Source organism: Neopelma chrysocephalum, unplaced genomic scaffold (genome assembly GCF_003984885.1).
Source record: "Neopelma chrysocephalum unplaced genomic scaffold, ASM398488v2 Primary Assembly neopelma1_105, whole genome shotgun sequence".
Lineage (NCBI taxonomy): Eukaryota > Metazoa > Chordata > Aves > Passeriformes > Pipridae > Neopelma > Neopelma chrysocephalum.
In genome coordinates, this window is record NW_020897769.1 from 565,553 (window position 1) to 589,176 (window position 23,624).

At 54.9% G+C, this 23,624-nt stretch overlaps 1 protein-coding gene across 1 annotated transcript; it reads left to right on the forward strand.

Annotated features, from left to right (window-relative positions):
• The first annotated feature begins 69 nt into the window (after positions 1-69).
• Positions 70-21,862, forward strand: OCRL (OCRL, inositol polyphosphate-5-phosphatase). Its single transcript, XM_027696091.1, has 23 exons — positions 70-260; positions 687-766; positions 1,587-1,625; positions 2,060-2,167; positions 2,246-2,338; positions 2,670-2,790; positions 2,879-3,040; positions 3,951-4,052; positions 4,496-4,610; positions 6,337-6,453; positions 6,599-6,786; positions 8,144-8,255; positions 9,715-9,824; positions 10,762-10,897; positions 12,041-12,151; positions 12,408-12,573; positions 12,772-13,007; positions 16,456-16,479; positions 18,731-18,850; positions 19,060-19,144; positions 19,602-19,729; positions 20,256-20,367; positions 20,481-21,862. The coding sequence occupies exons 1-23, from the start codon at positions 70-72 to the stop codon at positions 20,603-20,605; spliced, it is 2,781 nt and encodes a 926-aa protein (XP_027551892.1). The 3' UTR covers positions 20,606-21,862.
• Positions 21,863-23,624: the final 1,762 nt, after the last annotated feature.

Here is a 23,624-nt window from a genome sequence, read left to right on the forward strand (position 1 = left end):
GCGGCGGCGGGCGGCGCTCTGCCCCGCGCCCGTGACCGGCGCGGAGTCGCCGGGAGACCGAGCGCCGCCATGGAGGCGCGCGCCGCGGGCCGCGGCCTGCTCGTATCCACCGGGAGCGGCGGGGCCGGGCGGGCGGGCGGGGCGGGGCTCCGTGCGGAGGTTTCCTTAGCTGCGGAGCAGAGCGTTACCGGCGCAGAGGTGCGGGCCGGGCGGCGGGAACCCTGTGTGCTCGGCCTGGCGCGGCGGGGCGGCCGCTACGGGTGAGTGCGGGCCGGGCGGGGATGGGGCGCGGGGGTTCGGCCCGGCCCGGCCCGCCTCGGTCGGTGCCACGGCCGCCGCGACTCTCGGGAGCCGAGCGTGCCTCCGGCGGTCTCCACTCATCCTCCGGCCGTGCCTTGCCGGGGCTCCTCCGGCCGCCGGAGCCGCAGGGTTGGAGTTTGTGTGGTTCTGGATCTGCCCCGTGCCAGGCAGAGTTGAACAGCTCTTTACTTCTCCCCGCGGGCACCCGCGTCCTGCGCGGTCCCACCTGTGTTGCTTTTTCCTTGTTCCTTCCCCATCGGTGCAGCGATAGCGATCAAACACCGTGTCTGTGTACACACGGCTCCCGCGGCTGTTTGTGTGTGTGTATGTGAGAGAGCCGGGCGTTGCTGCCGGGTTTTTACAAGCCTTTTTTTTTCTGTCTGCAGGATCGTTATCCACTCACAGGAGAAAGAAAACTCCGATCCGGATTATATTCCCATCAACAGCCGCTTTAAGTGTGTGCAAGGTACTGACTGCTGGGGGGAGGGTGGGAATCCACTGCTGTTCGTCCACAACCCCAAATTTAGTGGTGTTTCCTGACCTGCCTCCTGAGCAGGTGTGGGCTGTATGCTTCCCCGTGAGACTGCAACTCACAGTTCATGGAATCCCCTTGTTCCTCATCCAAGTGGTTTGTCATTCCATGTCAGCATGCAGTTGTGAGGAACTTGGCTGGCCCCGGTGCGTGGTGGGCTTGCAGGGGCTGGAATTTGGTGTCTAGTGGTGTCTGTCTCTCTGGCTTCTCTGTTGTGTCGAGAGTTGGGAACTTTTGCCTGATTCCTGCATGTTCAGATCTAAGTTTCCATAAGTTCTGGCAAGCTCTCAGCTCCCAACAGTTGGATGGGGAAGGGCTTTAGGCCTTGGCTTGGAAGGACTTAAATAGCAGCAAGTGTCCTTGGGGCAAATCCTTGTCAGGAATAAAAGCAACTTTAGCCAGATTGGCTCATTCCCTTCTGGGCAGCTCAGCGAGAATCTACCCCTAGTCTTGCACTGTAGAGAAGCTCTGAAGTTCCTTGTCATGTTGATCTTTCCCAAAGTACCTGCACTGATGGGGAAAAACCATCCAGGTGTGTGAGAACTCTGTGTTGGGAATCTCCCTGGGACACTTGGCAGGTGGTGACTGTCCAGGTTCTCTGTGCCAGAGCCGTTAGGAATGTACATAAATTAGAGCTGTTTGTTCCTCTTTCAGGACTCTTTTGTGGTTTGTAGCAAGCAATGTGATTATTTAAGTCCTCGGTTACTGCAGCATCCAGAATGAGCTGTCCTGATCATGTTTTTCTCTTTTCCAGAGGCAGAAGAAACTCTGCTGATTGATATAGCTGCAAACAGTAAGTTTTATAAGGGCAGTGGTGTGGCTGACCTGTCAGGGAACAGCTGCCTGATGCTTGTTTCACCTTCCCAGTCTTCCCCCAGGCTCTGTGTTTGTCCTCTGCTCAAGCCGGGGTTGTTTTCCCTTTGATGTTGTCATTTGGCTCTGCCCATAACCAGTCGGTTACTGCAGCGGACAAGGCCTGAAATGCAAATGATTGAAACATTTGCAATTTTTCATACTGCTTTTGGAGCTCCTCTCTGATAGATTGCAGTAGGGAGAAGGATTCCTAAAGCCAGAAGAACCCCAAGCAGGGTGGGGGGATTTCAGAAGCACAGGGAGCGTAACTTAGGTGCAGGTTTCCATCAGAAACAACATCTGGAAGTTGTGTGTAAAGCCTGGTGACTGACTGTGAGCCGGCCTGGGCTGACTCTGTGAGTGTGTTTGAAGCAGGCTGCAAGGTCCGGATACAGGGCGACGAGACACCGGAGCGGCTCTTTGAGATCCCCGACGAGGAGCGCTGCTTGGGATTCCTGTCTGAAGTGCAGAGCATCCAGGAGGGTGAGCAGAGCTGCACCTCTGTGTGTGTGAAATCCTCTGACTTGTCAGCAGTTTCTGACAGGGTGGGGTTTGTTCCAGCCCACCTGAAAGCTTCTCCTGAACCCAAGGACGGAGCCATCTGGCATCAGGTGGAGCAGAGCCTTCCGGGTCTGTTGCAGGCCTCTCCTCCAGGTACAGTTGGCTTTGCTCAGGGGCTTGTCCAGTGCTGGGGTGCTTGGGGTGGGACCTGGATCTGACCCTGCCCTTGGCAGCCTGGCCTCTGCTCCCTGGTCTGTTCATTCCTTCCTGAGTGCTCTTTTTGCCTTAGTTTGTGTGTAGTAAGCTCCCTGCTGCCTTGACTTGTGATTAGTGCCCCTTTCTCCCATTCCCTGAGTCACACAGTTGATAAATTCCTATTATCATTTGGGTTTTTTTGCTTTCTGTGGAGTTACAATTTTTCTGTCTTGATCAGAGCTGTTTCAGATTGTTTCTCAGGGCATTGTGCTTGGATTTTTCATTACAGGAGCTCTGGGGTTTGAGGATGACTTCAACACTCTGAGCCTAGAAGAGAAAAGGAATATGCAAAACCACCAAGCGGGATCTCGGCGGGAGCCCCCACCTCCTCCCGTTCCTCAGAACAGACAGTAAGTAACACAGGGCATCTGTTCCCTTTTTTACTTCTCTTCCTAGACAGCAGAACAAGTTCTAGTGTTGTTTTTGCCTCCTTCCTAGATTTCCCCGAGAGAGAGAAGGTACATCCAGAGACCAGCCCAAAGTGACCAACACGATGCGCAAGATGTTTTTGCCCAGCACGCAGTCAGGGCAGAGAGAGGGTCTCATCAAACACGTGCTGGCCAAGAGGGAGAAGGCCTACATCAACTGGCACAACTTCAGGTGAGAGTGGGGAGGAAGGGGCAGAGCTGTGGGATCTCTGCCGTGAGCTCAGTTCTCGCCCAGGTTTATATCCTGGCAGCTTCTGATGGATGGCGGCTCAAGTGGCCAGGGAGGATGGTACAGCCTGAAAGTCACCAAGTGCCCATGGTGCAGCTGCTCCTATTGTGTCTTCTCCCTGTGTGTGTCAGATCTCCTGAGCCTCAATGAGGCTGGAGCAGTTGGGCAGAAAGGGTGAAGGTAGATGTCCCACCACACTGTCCTGATTTTGCCCTACATGACATGGTGTTAAATGACCTAGATGTTCTCTGGTGGAATGTCTTAGTCCAGGAGGAGTGTCACTGGGAGTGACCCACACCTGGGAGAACTTTTTGAGGAGTGGCTGGAGGGGCTCAGCCTGGAGAAAAGGAGGCTCAGGGGGAGACCTCACTCTACAACTCCCTGACAGGAGGGTGGAGCCAGGTGGGGGTCCGGCTCTGCTCCCAGGGAACAAGTGACAGGACAAGAGGAAACAGCCTCAAGCTGTGCCAGGGGAGGTTCAGGTTGGACATAAGGAAGAATTTCTTCGCAGAGAGAGCTATCAGACATTGGAAGGGGCTGCCCAGGGAGGTGGTGGAGTCCTCATCCCTAGAGGTGTTCAAGGAACGACTGGATGAGGCACTCAGTGCTCTGGGCTGGGTGACAAGGAGGGGGTTGGTCACAGGTTGGAATCGATGACCTGGGCAGTCTTTTCCAACCTCAGGGATTCTGGGATCCTGTGAATTTCAGTTCCCCCTGGCTGGCACAGCCCCACGCAGGGGCAGCTCACAGTGTGTCAGTGTGTGCTCACAGTGTCTGCTCCCAGCCAGGACACCGCTGTGCTGCTGCGGTTTTCGTTGTGTTTTCTGACAGTTCAGCTGCTTCTGTGTTGTAGGTTTTTTGTGGGAACGTGGAATGTGAACGGGCAGTCTCCTGACAGCTTCTTGGAGCCGTGGCTGGTGTGTGACACGGAGCCTCCGGACTTCTACTGCATTGGGTGAGTGGCAGCAACCTGGATTTACTAATGGGACTGGTTCCTTGGGATCCTGGAGGGCTGTGTTTGGTTTAGGTTCTTGTCATGCTCCCAGAGGCTGCACAGAGCTGAGTTGTGTTGCACGGGAGCTGTCTGAGGGCAGAGAGCTATCAGATGAGGCAGAGGATTGGGTTAAACAAGGCTGGTGTGACATAACCAATTTTCCTGGAGGCATCTGCAGAGCTCCGTGGTTGTCCTCTGCCTAAAGGGGTGCTTCCCAGGGGAGAGGGTTGCTAGGGGGTTATGGGTAGGGTCTCAGAGGCACCATGGGGAAATTGTGCTGCTTTATTTAGCAAGTGGCCATAAAGAGCTGCTCCTCCAAGGGCTGTTGCTGGAGGGTTTCGCATTCCTGTAGGAAGAGGGGGATGTGCATGAGGGCTGAAGGTGCTAAGCTCTTGGGTTTCCAGGTTCCAGGAGCTGGACCTCAGCACAGAGGCTTTCTTCTACTTTGATTCTACAAAGGAGCAGGAGTGGCTGGCTGCTGTGGAGAGGGCCCTGCATCCTCAGGCCAAGTACAAGAAAGTGAGTTCTGCTCAGTGGCGTGTCTTGTCATGGAGCTGGCACGATGGGAAGGAAACGGGAAAGGGGCTTCCCCTTTCCTCACCTGCCCAAGGAGCAGGGCTTGGAGAAACCAAGGGTGGTACTGGGCATGTGTCAAGTGTGCCAAGTTAAATCTGGAGTGTGTATTTCTGCCCCACAGTTGTAGGGGAATATTGTGCTTCAAAGCAGAAATTTATAAAGGTGGGGATCACAATAACTTTATCAAATAGGAGGTTGGTGCCAGGGAAGCAACAGGTTCAAATCCTCTACCTGTGTTACCATCTCACCCTGTAGTATAGAATCCAGGTGTGTCCTGAGCTGGTAAATCAAATTAATAACTTTTTCCTGAAAGAATGGGATGATTTATGAAACAAAAATCTTCCTGAGGCTGTTGCCTTGGGACGGAATTGCTTCAGTTGTGGCAGGACTTTGTTCTGGCTAGTTAAGAGCAAGCTGTTGGTTTTATGTCTGCTGTAGCAAACCTTTCCGCTGCAGGGACCAGTCCTAAATATATGAATGGGTTTCCCTGTCCTCCTTAGCCCACGTGTTCAATGTCACACCCTGTCCTGCTTGCTCTGAGCTGAGCTCGGGGGCAGGTGTTACAGGGAGTGAAGCAGGGAACAGAGCACCTTGCTGAGCTGAGACCCATCGAGGGGAGTCAGGAGTCATGGCCTGAAGTGCAGAGAGGCCCTTTGCTTTACTTGAGTTTTGGGTGAATTCCTCCCACCCTGGTGAAAGAGAGAGCACAGGATACGGCCGCAGGAGGGGGAAGTGGCTGAAGCTGTAGATAAGACTTGTGGTTGCTTGTAAATTCCACTTCTGCAGAGCAGACTGGGTGCTGGGCTTCTTCCCTCGCTCCCTAGACTTAATCCCAACACATCTGAATGTTTCTGTGAGGATGCAGACTGCACTCAGGAGGGTGAGGCCTTGTCACTGTTTCAGAGTGGTGACCCCACTGTTTTGGAGGTTCAGGAAAATCACAGACTGGGCAGGCGTTGGCTTAGCACATGTAAAAGATCAGCAGCAAACCCAAGATCCCCACTGGGACAGAGCACGTGAGCACGGTGTTAAGCCCTGGGGGCTGAACTCTGCAGCAGAGGAGAACTCCTCAGCTCCAGAGAGAGGCCCTTTGCTTTAGGGAACGAGTGTTTCCTGAAAACCAATCAACCTGTACAGCTCAGAGATGCCTTTTGATACCCCGTGCACGTCTGCCTCGGGGAAATAAGAACATCTTTGTCCATTCCCCTCTTCATGTGCCACTGGCTCTGCTGGAGTTAGGAGTAAGCCAAGGTGAGCCCTGACTCCCAGCTGCACCTGCAGCCTCAGCACAGCCACAGCTTTACACCAGAACTGGCTGGAGCACTCAGGGTCTTCTCTGGTTGTGCTGATAAAGGCTGAGACCTCACCAACAGACCTGCTGCATATTTATTCAGTTTCTCTTACCTCGTCCTGTTGTAGAGAAGCACCAGCGTGGGGAATGCAGTGAGCTCAGCACGGCTGGCGACTCTGGGGAGTGACAGATTGACCCCCAGAACCTTCCTGTGGGACAGGAGGCCCTTTCAGTAGTGTTATTAAATTTAGGGATTGAGTACAGAACATGATGTGGAACGGGGAGAGCCAGAGCAGCAGAGCATCAAGCAGAGCAGCCAGATCAGAACTGCATTCCCACTGCCTCTCTGGGAACTCAGGATCCCGTTTATCTTTGCAGGTGCAAATGGTCCGTCTGGTTGGGATGATGTTGCTCGTATTTGCTAAGAAGGATCATCTGAGCAATATCAGAGAGATCGTGACGGAGTCTGTGGGCACGGGAGTCATGGGAAAGATGGTGAGTCACCGAGGCCAGCTTGTTGCTTCCCTGTATCCACGCGAGAAGCGGCACAGCCTGGTTTTGTTTACCTGTGCCATCCCTGTCCCCTCCCTGTGCCTCACCTGACTCCTGCTCTAACCCCACTGGTACCTGCTGTCCCCAGGGCAACAAGGGCGGCGTGGCCGTGAGGTTTGTGTTCCACAACACCACCTTCTGCGTCGTCAACTCCCACCTGGCTGCCCACGTGGAGGACTTCGAGCGCCGAAACCAGGATTATAAGGATATCTGTGCCCGGATGAGCTTTGAGACCCCCGACGACAGCCTGCCTCAGCTCAACATCATGAAACACGAGTGAGTTGTGTCGATGTTTTCCCTTTTGAAGCGGTGTTGGTTAACCCAAATCGAGCCAGAATTGCAGCAACAGGAGGTTTCATGCAGATAAGATTTCTGGCTTGATAAAATAACTGGAAGTGCCAAGGGCTGTGCAGCTCCTGCAGACAAACTGTGGTCACCTCCTCACTGCGCTGTCCCCAGCATCCCTCTCCTTGCATTTGTGTGTAACTCTTCAGCAGGCCTAAACAGAATACAAATGACTGGTAATTCTGTAGTTAATATTTAAACCATTTAAAAAACGAAAATAAAATGTAGAGTGGATTAGTACAGAAAATACTTCAACTATTAGATTATCCTTGATAATCCACTAGTGGAAATGTTGAGGTTTGACTATAAACAGGAAGAGTTCTGGTACTAGAGGGGAGGCTAAATTTTAATCTTTAAATTAACCCTTTATGGAGTAAAGAGTGGGTCCCAAGAGTGTTTCTTTAGCTGCTGGTAATGACAAGGCTGTAGGTCCGTTTGGAAACCTGGAGAGGAGCGGGGCGGGAGTGGGTGCTGGTGAGGTGTGGCTAATGGCTGAGATGGGAAACAACATCCAGGAGGTTGTAAACTCCACAGGAATCTAACTCTGCTCCTGCCAATTCTGCATCAGTTGGTCTTTGTTGGGCAGATGGTGCAGCAGTAACCTACTCTAGTTCAATGAAAGGCAGTGAAAAACCAGCAGGTAAAACCGGGGTGTCACACGAGGTGTGACCCTGCTGATACAGGTGCCTCTCCTGCCCAGCTGGCTGACAGGCAGGCTCTGCTTACTGAGCTCCACCACTGCCCTCTTCTGAACATGTGAAGAGCCTGAGTACCAGCTAGATTTTGTGTGAAGCTTGGTGGGATACACTGGTTTCACTTCATTAGAGATTCAGTGCTGTTCTCTAGCTTTTTTTGGGCTGAGGCCAACTCATTATCTCCCACTAAACTAAGTCTTCAATCCTTGGAGGATTACAAAGGAGATGGACTTAGTCCTGTAGGATCTGCTGCCACTAGAAATTTCTGCTTTTGGACTCGATCTTTCGTGTCTTCTTTTTTGTCTTTCACATGTCTCAACCTTAATATGATTTAAAAAAGGGAGATGTTAATTGCTGATCTGCTCTGAAATTCTTCCCTATGAGGGTAGTGAGGCCGTGGCAGAGGTTGCCCAGAGAAGCTGTGGCTGCCCCTGGATACCTGGAAATGTCCAAGGCCAGGTTGGACGGGGCTTGGAGCAACCTGGGCTAGTGGAAGGTGTCCCTGCCCATGGCAGGGAGGTGGAACAAGATGAGCTTTAAGGTCCCTTCCAACCCGACCCATTCCATGATTCTATGTGTGTCTTTGTTTCCAGTGTTGTCATCTGGCTGGGAGACCTGAACTACAGGCTGTGCCTACCAGATGCCAGTGAAGTGAAGAGTCTCATCAGCAAGAACGAGCTTCAGAAGCTGCTGACATATGACCAGGTCAGTGAACTCGCTCACATTTGCCCCGTCCTTGAAGGGTTGTCTTGGTTTGGGATGTGCCTGTGCTTGGAAGGAGCTGGCAAACATGGAGCTGGGGAAGGGGCTGGAGCAGCAGGAGCAGCTGAGGGAGCTGGGGGAGCTCAGCCTGGAGAAAAGGAGGCTCAGGAGGGACCTTCTCATTCTCTGCAGCACCTTGACAGGAGGGTGGATCCAGGTGGGGATCAGGCTCTGCTCCCAGAGAACAAGGGATGGGAGGAAATGGCCTCGAGTTGACCAGGGGAGGTTTAGGTTGGATATTAGGGAAAATTTCTTTCTGGAACGCGCTGAACAGCCCTGGCACAGACTGCACAGGGCAGTGGTGGAGTCCCCATTCCTGAGAGGATTTAACAGACGTGTAGATGTGGCACTTGGGGGCATGGGTTAGTGGTGGCTTGGCAATGCTGCAGGAACAGTTGGACTCAATGGTCTTGTAGGGCTTTTCCAATCTAAGTAATTCCATGACACTCTGTAAGAAGGGTCTGTAGACATAGACACTGGACCCTGACGGAGCTCTGGGTGCGCTGGTGGCAACAACACCCTGAACAAAACCAGATTGTCCATCCTGGATTAACTGGGTGACTCAGGCATTTGCCATGGAGGTGTGTCTGTGTCTCAGTGCAGGAGTTCTCTCTTATGTACAAACTACAAGCTGAACACAGGAATTTGTAACAGCAACAAAAGCTGCTGTGATCAGTGTTGTGGAAGAGGTATTGATTTGGAGCCCAAATCTGCTCAGCTAGCTTGACCTGAATTCTGTGCTGTCGCCTTCCCTGCTCAGCACTTCTCTGCAGCACCCTGAAACCCAGGGCAGGTACCTTTCAGGTGAAGGATTGCTCCTGTGAAACCCCAACTGCAGTTGTGCAATATCACCTCTGACACAGTTTAGCAGTGAATCTCATTCTGCTCTGTAGCTCATTTGTGTTGTGCTGCAGAGCTTCGTGCAGGAAACAGCTGTGGCTTAGGTTTCAGTGAGGAAAACAACCAGGAGATTTTTCAGAAGAGGAAACGAGCAAAGGAGGGTGGTGTCAGGTTATCAACCCGGTGCAGTCCTAGAGGCTCTTGCTAAAATGGTTGGCAGGGAAAGTTTAATAATGGTGACCTTGAGCCTGAAATCTAATGAAGGCATTCAGCACAAGCAGAGCAGTTAGTATTTCCCTTAGCTCTTATTTGATGCTGCCTGCATGGCTTGGTGCCCATTTGTACTCGGTCTCTTTGGAAAACATTCCACTGACGAGTTGAATTTTTACCTCTCTTAAAAGTGTGAGGTCTGAGAGGCAATTTGGGGATGTCTGTGAATTCCATGGCCACAGGTCGTGGTTACTCTGCCTGTAGATCTGCTCTCTGACACTGCTGTGTGGGGGAGGGTTTATTTGATTTGGTTTGGTTTTTTTCTTTTTAAAGCTTTCTTTTTTTGCTTTAGCTGAATATTCAGCGCACTCAGAAGAAAGCATTTGCAGATTTCATGGAGGGAGAGATTAAATTCATCCCCACGTATAAATATGACTCTAAAACAGATCGCTGGGACTCCAGGTACATTGGCTGCCACTGGGCTTATTTACCTATGACATAAAAAGCATTTTCTCCCAAAACTTGGTTTCCTGCTTCCTAGAGCTGGAAGTACCTGTCAGTGTTGTGTTTGCCCTCCTTTCTTTCCCCTGTTTTCTGCAATAACCAGCCCCTGTGTATGATGAATGGGCACATCCCTTAAACCTCAATTGCTGCCGATCCTGCTGGATGAAGGCAGGTGAAGCGTGAGCTCAGGTGACCCTGCACTGGGGGCTTTCTCTTTTACCAGGGACAGGCAAACACATAAAAAGGAATAGCAGAGATAAGGAAACAGGCTCTCTGAGTCACTCTGTCCCCTGACTTGCACACCCACGGGGTGGCTGTGCTGTGATAGCAGCCGTGGTTCCTGCTTGATGCCTCCCCCAGACACGGCTGCATCTGCTGCAGGGGCTGCTCCAAAGGGAGAAACTTCCAAGAAGGAGTTTCAGACCATATAGTGATTGGATTTGACTCTGCCTGTGATTATGAATCAGCACAGTAGTTAATCTGAAGAAGGATAACCCAGGATTCAGGCTTCATAACATGATAGTAATCTCTGAGTAGACTTTCCATAGTGGAAACAATAAGTGATGGATCCAGTTGTGGGCAGAAAGATCTGGCGGCAAAAGAAAGTCATGCAGCTTGGGTCACAGCACACATGGCTTCAGGCTGTGGAAGTGGGCTTGACTGAGTTGTTTGGTTTTCCTGATGCTGGAAGGGACAGGAATTTTAGCTGCTGCGTCAGAAAAGGGGTAGAGAGCAGAAGAAATAACACAGAATTCAAGTTGGGGGAAGTGATAGGGTTCATCCCATCACTGCTGTGATGGTGGGGGTGGAGGGAGCTGGCTGGCTAGGAAAAGGAACAGCTTGGTTGGTTTGTTAGGATCGTTGGATTTCCCTGGTAACCTCTTTTTCTTTGTAGTGGGAAGTGTCGTGTGCCGGCGTGGTGTGATCGGATCCTTTGGAGAGGAGGGAACATCAATCAGCTCCGGTACTGCAGTCACATGGAGCTGAAGACCAGTGACCACAAGCCTGTCAGCGCGCTTTTCCGCATTGGGGTAGGTTTATCCATGTGCTGGGGCAGGATCCCAACAATTCCAGGCATTCCTTCAGGAGTCAGGACTCCTCTGCTAAGGCTGTTGCAAGAGAGCAGATGAACCCAACTGAGGTGTGGCTGCTGTGGGGGTGCTGCCTCTGGCAGTACTGGAATGGGGGAGCCCCTGTGTTCTCCCCACCGCATGGAGACACAGCAGTAGCCTGTGTCTGGTTGTACCTGTGCTGCCCCAGATGTGTCAACAGACTGTCACTGGTTCACACCTGAATGTCTTTGGTGGTGAGTGGCTGGCAGGACATTTGGGATTCCTGGCTTGGTGAATGGGGACAGTCCATGTCCATTTTTGCTGCCTCCTGCTCTCCCAGAAGGCGTCAGGTCAGAAGGGACCACAACGGGTCATCTGGTCAAACCTCCCTGCTCAAGCAGGGAGCACTTGGCAGAGGATTGCATCCAGATGGTTCTGGAATATCTCTGGTGAGGGAGACTCCACACCCTTTCTGGGCAATCTGTTCCAGTGCTCAGTCGCTGCACAGGGAAGAATTTCTTCTTCATGTTCAGGTGGAACTTCCTGTGCACCAGTTTCTGCCTGTGGCCTCTTGTCCCATTGCCTGGCACCACTGATGCCTGGTCCATCCTCTGCCCCCTCCCTGCAGTTACTGACAGACATTGATGAGGTCCCCTCTCAGTGTCTCTTCCTGAGGCTGAACAGGCCCAGCTCTCTCAGCCTTTCTTGGTCCCAGAGATACTCCAGCTCCAGCTTCAGCATCTCTGTAGCCTCTGCTGGACCCACTGCAGGAGCTCCATGTCTCTCCTGTACTGAGAAGCCCAGAACTGGACACAGCACTGCAGATGTGCCTCACCAGGGCTGAGTGGAATAGGCTGAGTCTCCTTAAAAGAGATTGCCCCAGTGATCTCCCAGTAGTGTGACCAGTGGCCTGACAGACCCTGGTAACATCTGCAGGGGTGAAATATGTGTAAGGTTGCAGATGCTGCTTGGGAGTGCACCCAGGCACGTGAACCCTCTCAGCCTTTCAGCTGCACAAGCAAGTGCTCAGAGAAATTGTTCACTTTTGTAGTTTGGTCATGACCAAGAGAGTTCCTGTGAAGCCAACCAGAAGCTTTGCTGAGTGTTTTCTGTCTCCCACAGGTGAAGATTGTGGATGAGCAGAAGTACCGGAAGCTGTTTGAAGACATCGTTCGTATAATGGACAGGATGGAGAATGACTTTCTTCCTTCACTGGAGCTGAGCAGGAGAGAGGTGAGGATGAGACCAGAATCACTGTCACTTTCCAAACACAGCAGCCTTAGAAATGCCAGAATTACTTTTAAAGACTTTGGTTCAATAAACTCAATTATAGGAAATTGAACTCTTTCGGTGCGCTCCTCTCAGCCATGGGGGGCCACTGCAGAGTCTGGGGGCCACTGCAGAGTCTGGGGGCCACTGCAGAGTCTGGGGGGGTCTGGATGTGTGCCCCATTGTGGCCACTAACGTCACTTGTGTTTTCTCTTTGCAGTTTGAGTTTGAGAATGTGAAATTCCGTCAGCTGCAGAAGCAGAAGTTCAAGATTACCAATAATGGGCAGGTCACCTGTCACTTCTCCTTCATCCCAAAGCTCAATGACAGCCACTACTGCAAGCCGTGGCTTCGGGCCGAGCCCTGTGAAGGTTACCTGGAACCAGGTGAGTTGTGTACTGGTGTAGGCTCCTATCCCATCTCCGTTCAGTCCCTCCTGTCTCTCCCGTGTCCCATGTTTCTGGCCATCAGCCTTGTCTGTTTGTCTTCTCTTTTGTGGCCTTTGTCCTTGCCATTGTATATTTGTCCTTGTCATCCCTTTTGGAGAGTGTCCGTGTATTCTTGAGAGCTCCTGTGTGTTGCAGATGAGAGCACAGACATCTCCCTGGACGTGTACGTCAGCAAGGACTCGGTCACCCTCCTGAACTCGGGCGAGGATAAAATTGAGGATATTCTTGTCCTGCACTTGGACCGAGGGAAGGACTATTTCCTGACCATCAGTGGGACCTACCTGCCCAGCTGCTTTGGCACCTCCCTCGAGGCTTTGTGCCGAATGAAGCGACCGATCCGAGAAGTTCCAGTCACCAAACTCATAGACCTGGTGAGTAGCAGTGTTCTGGAGGAGCTCCTTTAACAGGGAGAGACCTGACTCCTTTCTGATTATTCCCAAAAGCAGGAGTGCCTGCAGCTCAGATTGGCTGTGCTGGCCCTGAGCTGAGTGACTTTTCACAGAGCTTGAGGTGCTCTTTTATTCTTCCCCTCCACCACAGCCCATGGCTTTGGACAGCCTGTACTTTATCCCTTTTTTCTGAGTAGACTCTAAACATTGTTTGATGGGACAAAAAAGTGATCCCAGCACCTCATGTTGGTGTTAGTGATGCTGACAGGCTCAGCTGGGTGGCACTGTGTGTCATAAGAGGTGTGATTGAGGTCCGGTCCTCCCAGGTGCCAGGGCTTCTTCTGCTGTGCCAAGTGCTCCAGGAGCCTTTTCCTTCTGGATGCATTCCCACTGCTCAGGGCAAAGGAGCAAGCAGAAGCAGGAGGACTGAAGGGGGGACTGTGGTGTTGGGTGTGGTGTGCTGATGGGCACAGCTCAGCAAATGGGCAATGTCATGGCCTCTCTGGCCAGTTTCTCCCACACCAACCACAGTGAGAGATAAGGCCTCAGTGAGAGATAATTCATCACTGAGAGATAATTTATCACTGAGAGATATCTCTGTGGTGCAGAGAACTGTTCCTCTCCTCAGCATTCACCAGCTTCCAATATTCCTCCTCCTGAAGCCTATCGTGTGCATGTGAGGGGGTGCAGTTCTGCCCTAGTCACCTTTTGTCCTTTGGGAGTCTCTAATGGCCATTTCTGGGATTAAGCCCCATGTTGGGGATGTAATTCTGATTTCCAGGCTGGTTTCATTCGTCTCTCCTGATGGCCTTACCTGGCCATGTTCCAGTGAGGTGCAGCAGCTCCTGAGTTCTAGTCCATGTCCCCATTCTTGTTCAGCCAGGAAAGCCATTTCTTTCTGTTCACCTGAAAGCTCAGCCCTGTTTGAGTCTCTATGCCATGTGATACCTTCTCTCTTCTCTCATTTCTCACAGTCTCACTCTTCCATGAGGGTTTTTTTGTCCAGTAGGCTGCTACTTTTCCACCTCTGTAGGTTTGCCAGCTTCCACTCCCATTGCTTCCACATTTTCCCTTCAGCAGCTTCTTGTTGCCTCTTCCAGTTCCCACCTTTTGATGTAGGTCTCTACTTTACTTTTCTGACAAGTCCAATACACAGATAGGTCATTCTTATACTAGAATTTTGACTTTGTAACACACAATCAGGCTAAGCAGGATCCAGGTGGCAGTATACATTTGCCTCTTCAGGTCAAGCAGCTGATCCAGGCTTCAGGCTCTTCAGACTTCTCAGGATTCGATTGAAAGTCACTCTTGTTCTAGAACTGGGTCTGGAGTGTTTCATTGGCCTTGGTGGCTTTTCCACCTGCTTTTTCCTGCTCAGCACTGAGTGCTCTGCCAAGCACCTCTTGCTTGATAGAGAGAAACTTGGGCCCAGACTCTGTCCTCACAGTCACACAGTTACTTTTCTAAGAGTACTTTGAGGCTTCTTCTTCCTTTACCTGTAGATTTCCTTCTCCTGTCACTCACTGAAATATCAAGAAATACAGGAATCAATCAGCAAAGAGCACCTGCCCCAGTGTCTGCAGCATGGACACATCCCCCGTGTCCAAGGGGAGAGCTATTTTAGGTGTTTTGGTTCTGATCTTACCTGTGAGCTGAGAAATTCTTGGAGACAGGCCAAGCTGAGCACTTCCTGCCCCAGGGCAGTGGTGCAGGTGCTGCCTGCTCTGCAGCCCAGAGTGTTTGGGTGCAGTTCCCTGTGTTTAGGTGCTGCTCAGGCTGTGTGAGGCCAGCAGTGTCTGTGCCTTAAGAACCACTTTCCCTCCTTCACTTGTGTGGTGTTAGGGCTTGTCCTTCACTGCATCCAGTGTTTTCCTCAGCCTGGCTGGGCTGTGTTGTGTTTGGAGGTCTGGAGATGCAGGTCAGTAAGGGGCTGAGGCAGGTGGGTGTTGGGTAGTGCAGTGTGGATGGGAGTTTGTCTGGAAATGGTTCTCCTGGTTCTCCCAGCAGGGAGACACTGACACTGCTGCTGACACTTGAGCACCTCTCCTTTGGGATTTCAGTATTAGTGTCTCATCCTGTTTTTTCTTGGGATCCTACTGTGGGCTTTAAAAAGCCTCTTGAAGAACCTCTGTCAGGAACAGGTGAGTCTCACAGAACAGAGCATTCAGTGCTGAAGGCTCAACATTAGGGAGAAATTCTTCCCTGTGAGGGGAGGCCCTGGCACAGGTTGCCCAGAGAAGCGGTGGCTGCCCCATCCCTGGAAGTGTCCAAGACCAGGTTGGACAGGGCTTGGAGCAACCTGGGCTAGTGGAAGGTGTCCCTGCCTGTGTCAGGGGTAGAATGGGGTGAGCTTTAAGGTCCCTCCTGACCCAGACCATTCCATGACTCTGAAGAGGTGAGCAGCCAGGCACAGGCAGGTCGGGGGTGGTGAGGCTGGAGATGACTCACCCATTACAAAATGAGCCTGTGCAGGTGGCTGTGTGCCCTCCCAAACCTGTGACTGTGTCCCTCCCCCTGTGCCTCAGAAGAGGAACCTGTGCCAGCTCCTGTTTGGAGCAAGCTGTTCCCAGGAAGAGGCCAGTCTGTTGTTGCTGTGTTAGAACTCAGGGAGCCTCCAAGGGAAGCAGGCACTGCAGAGGCCACAAAGGACCCCAAGAGAGCTGCTCCCTCCCCAGCTGTGCCCTGTGCCATGGAAGCTGCAGTTGCTCCCAGCTCGGCCTGGGAGTGTGTTTGGGCTGTTCCCACCCCGAAAGGTTGATCTGCCAAGACTCAGCTTGGACAACCTGCTTCTGTTCCCTCCTGCAGGCTCCGTGAGCAGTGTCCAGCCTGCCCTGGCTGGTACAGGGTTGGCTGTTTGGGGATGCTGAGGGCTTGGCACGCTCCTCCCTGCACTGTGCTAATGCTCTTAGGCTGCGGCAGCAGCAGCCGGGGTTTGAGCACAAACCCTCATTTCCCTGACAGTACCCAAAGCTGCTTAGGGGCCCTGCAAGCTCCACAGCTGCCACACACTCAGAAACACAGATTTAGCCCCGGGAATATTTTATCTCCAGCCTGGTCACAAGGGAAGATGGGTGAAATAACACAGGGACGTTGATTCTGACCAGGGGAACTTCTTCCTGACAGACACGTCTCACCTGCCCATGGCCCAGCTGTTGGCCAGTGCACAGCACCGTCCAAGCCCCTTGGAGGGTTTTCCAGAAATCCTGACAAGGTTGTGCGTCATGTGAGCAGGATTGTTGCTAATTGGCAGGCAAATCTCTCACCACAGGTTTAACTTTGGCCTTGTCAGCAAAATGTGTGAAGGACCCGGTGTTCAGTGGGTTCTTGTAATGCAAATTAAGCTTCTGCTTAATCAGAAGAGTTAATCCAAGAGTGCTTTCTCCCTCTTAACCACACTTTTTTCCTCTTCTCTCTTTCCCTCTGCTCTCAGGGAGAAGACAGCTTCTTAGAAAAGGTAACACAAGCAATTGCAGCGTGGCAGTCTGCTTCTCAGTGGTGTGTTTGTAAAGAATGAGAGCTTTTCCCTTGTTTTCTGTGGCAGAGGGAAGGGGAGGGGACACAGAGGGGACACGGCTGCCAGCAAAGCCTCTTAGCACAGCTGTAGGCTGGATGAGAACGTGAAGGAGCACACAGATCCAAGCCCAACTGAGATGTTAAAGCTCACCAAATTTACTTTGGGGGAAAAAAATTACTCTTCTGATCCTGGCAGCAATGCTGGATGTTCCCAGAAAAGATTGGCAGCCTTTGACACACCATGCTTGTAGGGTGGGGTTTGCCACGGCACCTTCTCAGACCTGTGGGGAGAGGGCTGGAGCAGGAAACTGAGGTCTTTTGCTCCTTCCATCTTTGTGTCCCTGTGGAGGCCGAGGGAGGGCCTTTGCAGGAGGTGGATGTTGCTGCACCTCCTCAAGCAGCGTTGCTGGGGCTGCCAGCTCCAATGGCCATGATGGCCAAGCAAGATCACTGCTTCCCTTGGCACCCGTGCTCTGTGCTGAAGCCAAGCAAGGAAAACATGTCCTTGGGAGAGCAAGTGGGAGATGCCGGGGGTGTTCCCGCCCTCCCTGCGCGGGCTCTGACATTTGTAACTTGTTTGAGCTGGCTCTGCACCGCCTTCCCAGGCTGGGTGAGTTGTTCCTCCCCGGGCTGTCGGTGCAGTGACAGGGTAAAACAGGAGAGGGAAGGGATGTCCCCTCTCTAAGAAGGGATTGAACTCGGGTGTTAAACCAGATGAAGCTCCCAGACTCCTTCCTGGCAGAGGAGAAGGGAGGAATTTGTGCCTGCCTTCTGGGAACATCCTTCTGTGGGAGCATCTTCCCGTGGGAAAGACACGGCCATGCGTCCCTTCCTCGCACACGGCAGGAGAGGGCGCTCAGGGCCCAGCGAACGCGCACGACGCCTCCTCCTCCTCTGTCTCCTCCTCCTCTTCCTTCTCCCCCGCCTTGAGGCACCCCGAGCCTTCTCCTCCTCCTCCTTCTCTTCTGTGAGCTGCTGGGATCTCCCGCTTGGAGGTCTCCGCAGTTCTCCCAGTCATGCCAAGGGCTGCTCCAGCACTCAGCTCCGGCGGCGTGCTGGCGCAGGGAGTTTCTATAGAAGAGCCCACAGCCCTGGAAGAGGGTCCACAGCCCTGGGAGAGGGTCTGCACTCTCCCCTTTTTCCTTCTAGGGGAATTCTGTGGTGCTCTTGCTTGACACGCTGCTTCCCAACCTTCCTAGTGCCCGTGGCTGAGCGAGGCAGCCGTGCATCCACGACCACACATCTGCTGGCTGGGTCGGACCTGGCACTGTGCAGGGCAGAGCTGTGCTGTGCCTTCTGGCAGCTGGGGCCACTGCCTGTGCCACCGGGCTCGTGACAACCCAGGGTGTCTCTGGGTGCGGTGTGGAAGCTGACCCTGGCCCTGGCTGCTGCCAGGGTTTGCTACAGGGACAGCCATGGCAGTTGTCACCTCAGCTGCCAGCTGGAGTGAGGCGCTTTGCGTGTGGCTTGTGGGCTCCTCTGCTGGTGGCCAGGGTTGTGTTCTTGCTTGTGCCAGTCTCTGGGTGCTTTGGGAGTGCTGGGCATGGCTTCCTCCTTGGAAGGAATGTGAGTGATCATGAAGCGAAAGTAAAATCAAGCCAAGAGTATTGATCCTGTTAAAGCTCGATGTGATGGAGATGTCTGAGCCGTGGAGCTCGTCGGCTGCTCCGCATGAGTAAGCGGGAACCGTGGCAGTGGTTCTGTGTGCTCAGTGAGACTCTCCTTGGGAAAATTAGGAAGAAACTCCAGAAATCGGGACTGCTTCAGAGCCCTGAGAGCAACCGTGGCCGGAGCACACCAGAGCTGGGGCAGACATGGGATCAGGGGGATGAGTGGGCCCCGGGGACTGGATCTAACCCACGGTGGGAGCTCACGCAGCACAAGGACTTGCTGGGTCCCAGCCTCTGTCAGCTGCAGGGTGGGAGCTGGGATGGGGATGGGCCACCCTGGGAAGCCAAAGCCCCCTCCTGTGGGGCTGTCAGGGGGTTGTTCCTGGGGGCAGCAGGAAGGGGCAGAGCCAGGACCTACAGAGCAATGGGTGGTGCTGTGGAAGCGAGTCAGGGCCAGAGCAGTGCAGGGTCCTGCTGCCTCCCCTCTCCTGTCTTTCCCTACAAGGGAGTAGGGAACGGCCTGAGGGACTGAGACAGAGGGACTGAGGTTTCCCTGAACTCTCATGTGCTCTTTGTTCCCAGGAGAAATCCGTCCTGCAGATGGGCTCCCTGGACAGTGAGGAGGCAGGTGAGGTACCGCTACAGGTGCCAAAGGAGATCTGGCTCTTGGTTGACCACCTGTTCAAGCATGCCTGCCACCAGGTGAGAGGGCCTCTGCCATGCCAGCTTTCCTGGTGACCTGGTTCCTCATAAGCACTTGAAGATCAGATCCAATTTGGTGTTTACAGGGCAGGACTTTTCTGTGTGCTTGAGGCACTGGGTGGGGGTCCCAGGGTTCACCCCACAGTCACCATGTGCCTCAGCCTTTATGGGGAAGGTGACTTTGTCCATTCCTGTGCTGTTTTTTGCAGGAGGACCTGTTCCAGACTCCAGGCATGCAAGGAGAGTTGGAGCAGATCATTGACTGCCTGGACACCAGCATTCCTGAGACAATCCGTATCCTTGCCTGATGGATCTCTGTTCTGCTGGGAGAGCTTGCTCTCAGGAGAGCTTGTCTGTCACCTTTACCTGGCAGGGTCCCTGGTGGGTGTGGGCTCCTCTCAGTCCCCCCACAACCTCTCTGGAAGCTGTGTGGGGGTTCTGGAAGCTTCCTCAGGGCTGTGCTAAGTGCAGGGATACTGGGGAGCATGGTCTGGAGAAGGGGCTAATGGAGCAGAGGGCTTCTGTGTGGCCAGAGGGTGGGGAAATGCGGTGTAGGGTGCGTGGAGCAGTGTTTCCTATGGATGGGGGACAGCAGAGGAGGAGAAGGAGGAGCAGTTAGGCAGGCAAGAAGCTTGCACGACCTCCAGGGAGGAAGCAGAGGTGAGCACCTGGGTAGGAGGAGAGGGATGGAGCACCTGGGGAGGGAGGGGCTCTCTCTGCTCAGCACAGCCCTTGATTCCCATGGGTTCAGCGGGCAGTAATCACTCCGTGGCCGAAGCTCTCCTCATCTTCCTGGAGGCTCTGCCGGAGCCTGTGATCTGCTACGAGCTGTACCAGCGGTGCCTGGACTGGTCACACAGCAGCCGGCTGTGCAGACAGGTGAGGGGCTGCTGCTGGCCGGGGGCTCTGCCATGGCCCTCTGCCTTCCTGGGTCCTGCTCCCTTCTGGGGTGCTGGCAGGTGGCTCTGGGAGCAGGCAGCTCTTCTGAAGAGACCCCAAGTGAGCCTTGTGTCACCCCAAGCACATGGGGAATAGCAGCCCAGGGGAGGGGACAAGCCACCTCTAGTTCTTAAGGGCTTGAGCACCTGCTCAGAGCTACAATTCTTGTCCTTCCTCAGAGGACTGTGAGTGGCTCTTTACAGCTGGTGGGGCACCAAACCGGGTCAAGCGTGTCCTTGGGCAAAGGGGAACGTTTTGGGGCAGTGAGAACTTGTTTGGGACACTTGTGGGCTGTGGATCCTGGTGACACTGCTTCTAGGAAAACTGTTTCACCAGGAAAAAGCCCACGAGTGCCATGGGCGCTGGGCTGCAGCTGGGGGTCTTTGCTCTGGAGTCCACAGTGCCACGTGTGCCCAGGCTACAGCGATGGAAGCTGAGAGAGCTTCCTGACACCATTTCCTTGCAGGTGATCCTTCAGCTGCCAAGCTGCCACCGCAATGTGTTTCGGTACCTAATGTCCTTCCTCCGGGAGCTGCTCAGGTACTCGGAGGACAACAACGTCAGTGTCGCCATGATCGGTGAGTGGTGTTGCTCTGCTCCATTTCTGCCACCCTTGCTCCGTCCCAGCCCTTTTCTGCGCCTTCCAAGGTCTCCCTAGCTCACCAGTGGCTGATTTTGCCTGCCTCCACAGCTGCCCTGTTCTCCAGCCTCCTCCTGCGCCCTCCGCCCAACCTGATGGCCAAGCAGACCCAGCAGGACCGCCAGCGTGCCATCAACTTCCTCTACAGCTTCCTGCTCGCCGGGGACGAGGAGTGACTCCTGCCGCGTGCCAAAGCCGGGGCCCGCGCTCCAGCCGGGCCTCTCACAGCTCCGAGGGGTAAAGGCTCAAAGCTCTCCAAGTGCCATGTTTACAGTTGGAAGGGATGTGTTCCCCCTCCTTCCCACGCTGTGCCCCAGAGGACCTGCATGCTCACTGCACTGCCATCCACCACTGGAGCCTCCGGCTTCTCCACGGGAGCCGGGTGGATCTGTTGATACCCGAGCACTGTGCCAGCACCTGTCGTCCTGTGGCTGTGTCACCCGAGTCACGCTTCTCTCTGTGTCACCCCCATCTCCCCGGAGCCGCTGTGGAGAAGGGTGGGGACGGCTGGTGCTCCCAGAGACCGTGGCACGCTGCGTGCCCCCGGTGCCAGGTATGCCTGCTGGTGTGTACAGCACCCCAGACTGGTGTGGGACATGTGTCACCCTCTGCCACACAGCTGGCCCAGCCAGCCCTGATGCCATCACTGTGCTATGGATCATGCTGTCCCAGGAAGGTTGTTCGGACGTTCGGCCTCCCCCCTCTGGCAGGGCCTTCCCCTCTCCCCTCCCTCCCAGGGCCCCGGCACACGGGTCTGTCCCTGCACCTCACATTGTGCCCTCACTCTCCCTTCCCCTGCGCTCAGCATTCCTTGGGGACACAAAAGGGCAGGTAGCTTGGAGTGGCCGGGGTCAGGCAGGGCCGTGAGCTGCCCTCTGCTCCTCCCAGGCTGTCCTGTGCCTAGCACAGAGCAGGAGGTGGCTTCTATCCCTCCATCCTGGCTTGCAGGGCACACTGGGTGACCAGGTGCCAGTGGTTGGGCTCCATCCCCTCCTCCCCAGGAGGTGCAGGCTTTGGGGGGGTGAAAGGAGCCAGAAATGCACCTCGGGAGCCAGAGGAGCAGCTGTGGGGGCTGTGCTGGGGGGCTGCAGTGCCAGGGTCACACACAGCTGGGGAGGGGACACCCCTGGGACTGGTGACTGAGGGTACAAGAGGGTGGCCTGTCCTCCTCAAACACTAAGAGGCCTGTGGGGCCACGTGGCCTTGGCTGAGGGAGGCCAGAGACACGAGGGGAGTGGGCCGTTGTCGCAGAGCCTCTGCCAGCGCCTGGGCCCAGCCTAGGGTGTCATGTGTCTCCGTGGTCCCTCTGCACTGGCTGAGCTGCCACGGGCTCCCCTCCCTTCTGCCTATTTTTTTTTTTCTTTTCCTTAAAATTTTTAAATTACATAATTTATTGGGAAACCGTTCGTTCCAAATAAACCTCCATTGTGCAAGGCCTGGGGGCTGCGCCGGGCGCGCCTGCCCTCCCTCACGTAGCTCTGCACCGCTGGGGCAACACACAGCCCTGCCTGGGGCTCCAGGCTCGCTCTGGGGGCAGCCGAGGGCTGGGCTTCCCCCCTGCCATCGCAGCAGCGTGCTGGGAAGAGCTGGGGACAGCGGCAGAGGGTTCCATGCCCCCAGTTCCTGCTGATTGAGCTCCTGAGTGGGCCCCTGATGCGTGGACAACATGCAGCCCAGCGCCGGTGCCCCGACCAGCAGGGGCCTGGCAGGTGCCTCACCGGGATGCAGTTGGCACGGGGTAACCTGGGGCAGGGTGCTGGTGCCTGCGTGTGGCACAGGGCTTTGGCAGCCCTGAGCAGCGGTGCCTGTGGTCCCCAAGGCCCCGCTGGCCCGCCAAGGGGAGCGGTGGTGGAGAAAGCCCGCGTGTCCTGCTGCAGGAAACGATGGCTGGTGTCATCTCCATCTGCTTCCTGCCGGCTCCTTGGGAGCAGGGCTGTGCCCAGGCAGCTGCTCCTGTGCTGTCACGGAGGGGACCGGCGCAAGGTGCCGGCATTGTTCCCGCAGCCAGCACATTCCTGCCACTGCCGGCGGAAATGCCGGAGCGAGAGCAAAGGCCTGATGCTGCTCCCCGGGGATGGAACGAAGCCTGGGCCTGCCCATCCTCCCCCCCATCCATGGGGAGGACCTTGGAGGCTGTTGGGGTGCAGCTCTGGGGGCTCACACGTGCATCAGCCCACCATGAACACCATGACTGAGGGTGCCCAGGTGGTGGGGCTGGGGAAGCTGGTGGTGTCCCAGCAGTGGGGCTCAGCTTGTGGTGTGGCACAGCCAGTGTCCCACAGCTGCACTGGACATCCCTCACTGTCAGTGAGCTCTTCCTGTCCCCCCCCAGGGGCAGCCAGAGGTCCCCAAGGACCGCAGGGCTCACGTGACTGCTCAGCCCATTCCCAGCCCCTCTCCCAGTATATCCAGCATCCTTATTCCCTGCTCAGTGAGCCAGGACTTGGCAGACCCCATCCTTGGCATGGCAGGACAGACTCCTGCTCGCACACCCATGGACAAGGACTGCCCTGTGCCCCAGCACTGCCCCTGTGCCCACTGCCTGATTTTCCCTGGCTCCCTGCTGTGGTAGGGGGGCTCCCGCACCGCAGTGTCACAGGGGGCACAGGGAGCACGGCCAAGCCCAGCAGCTCCCACCTGCCTGCGGGCAGCAGGCCAGGCCAGGAAGAGCCAGAGATTCCTTAGGTCTCCCGGCCCAGGAGCCTTTTCCTCCTTCGAGGCTGGCCACAGCCCAAACGGGGGGAGTCCTCCCTGGCCTCCTCCTTCCAGGCTGGCGCAGGAGGGCTGGGGTCAGGGCTCAGCTGTGCAGCCCCTGGCTGCAGCCCAAGCACTCAGGGCTGGGTGGTGCCTGGGGATGTGGGGCATCGCTGCCTCGCCTGGCACGGCCACAGCAGTCGCTCTGGGGGTCTTCTGGGCCACTCTGCTGCCCAGGCAGGGACCCAGCAGGAGCTCTTGGGCAAGGTGCCATCTGTGGGGGCAAACTGCAGGTGCTGGGGTTGGTTTGAGGTGAAGGAGAAGAGCCCTCCGAGTTCAAACCAGTAGCAGCAGCACCACAGGTTGGCGGTGGAGGAATGATACCCCCCAGCACCCCAGAGCTGGAGCTGGGGTCAGCTGGGGGGGCTGTGGCGAGGGTACCACATCCTGCCCCACTGCAGCTCCAGTGCCAATGCTGCCACCAGGAGGGGGCTGGAAAAC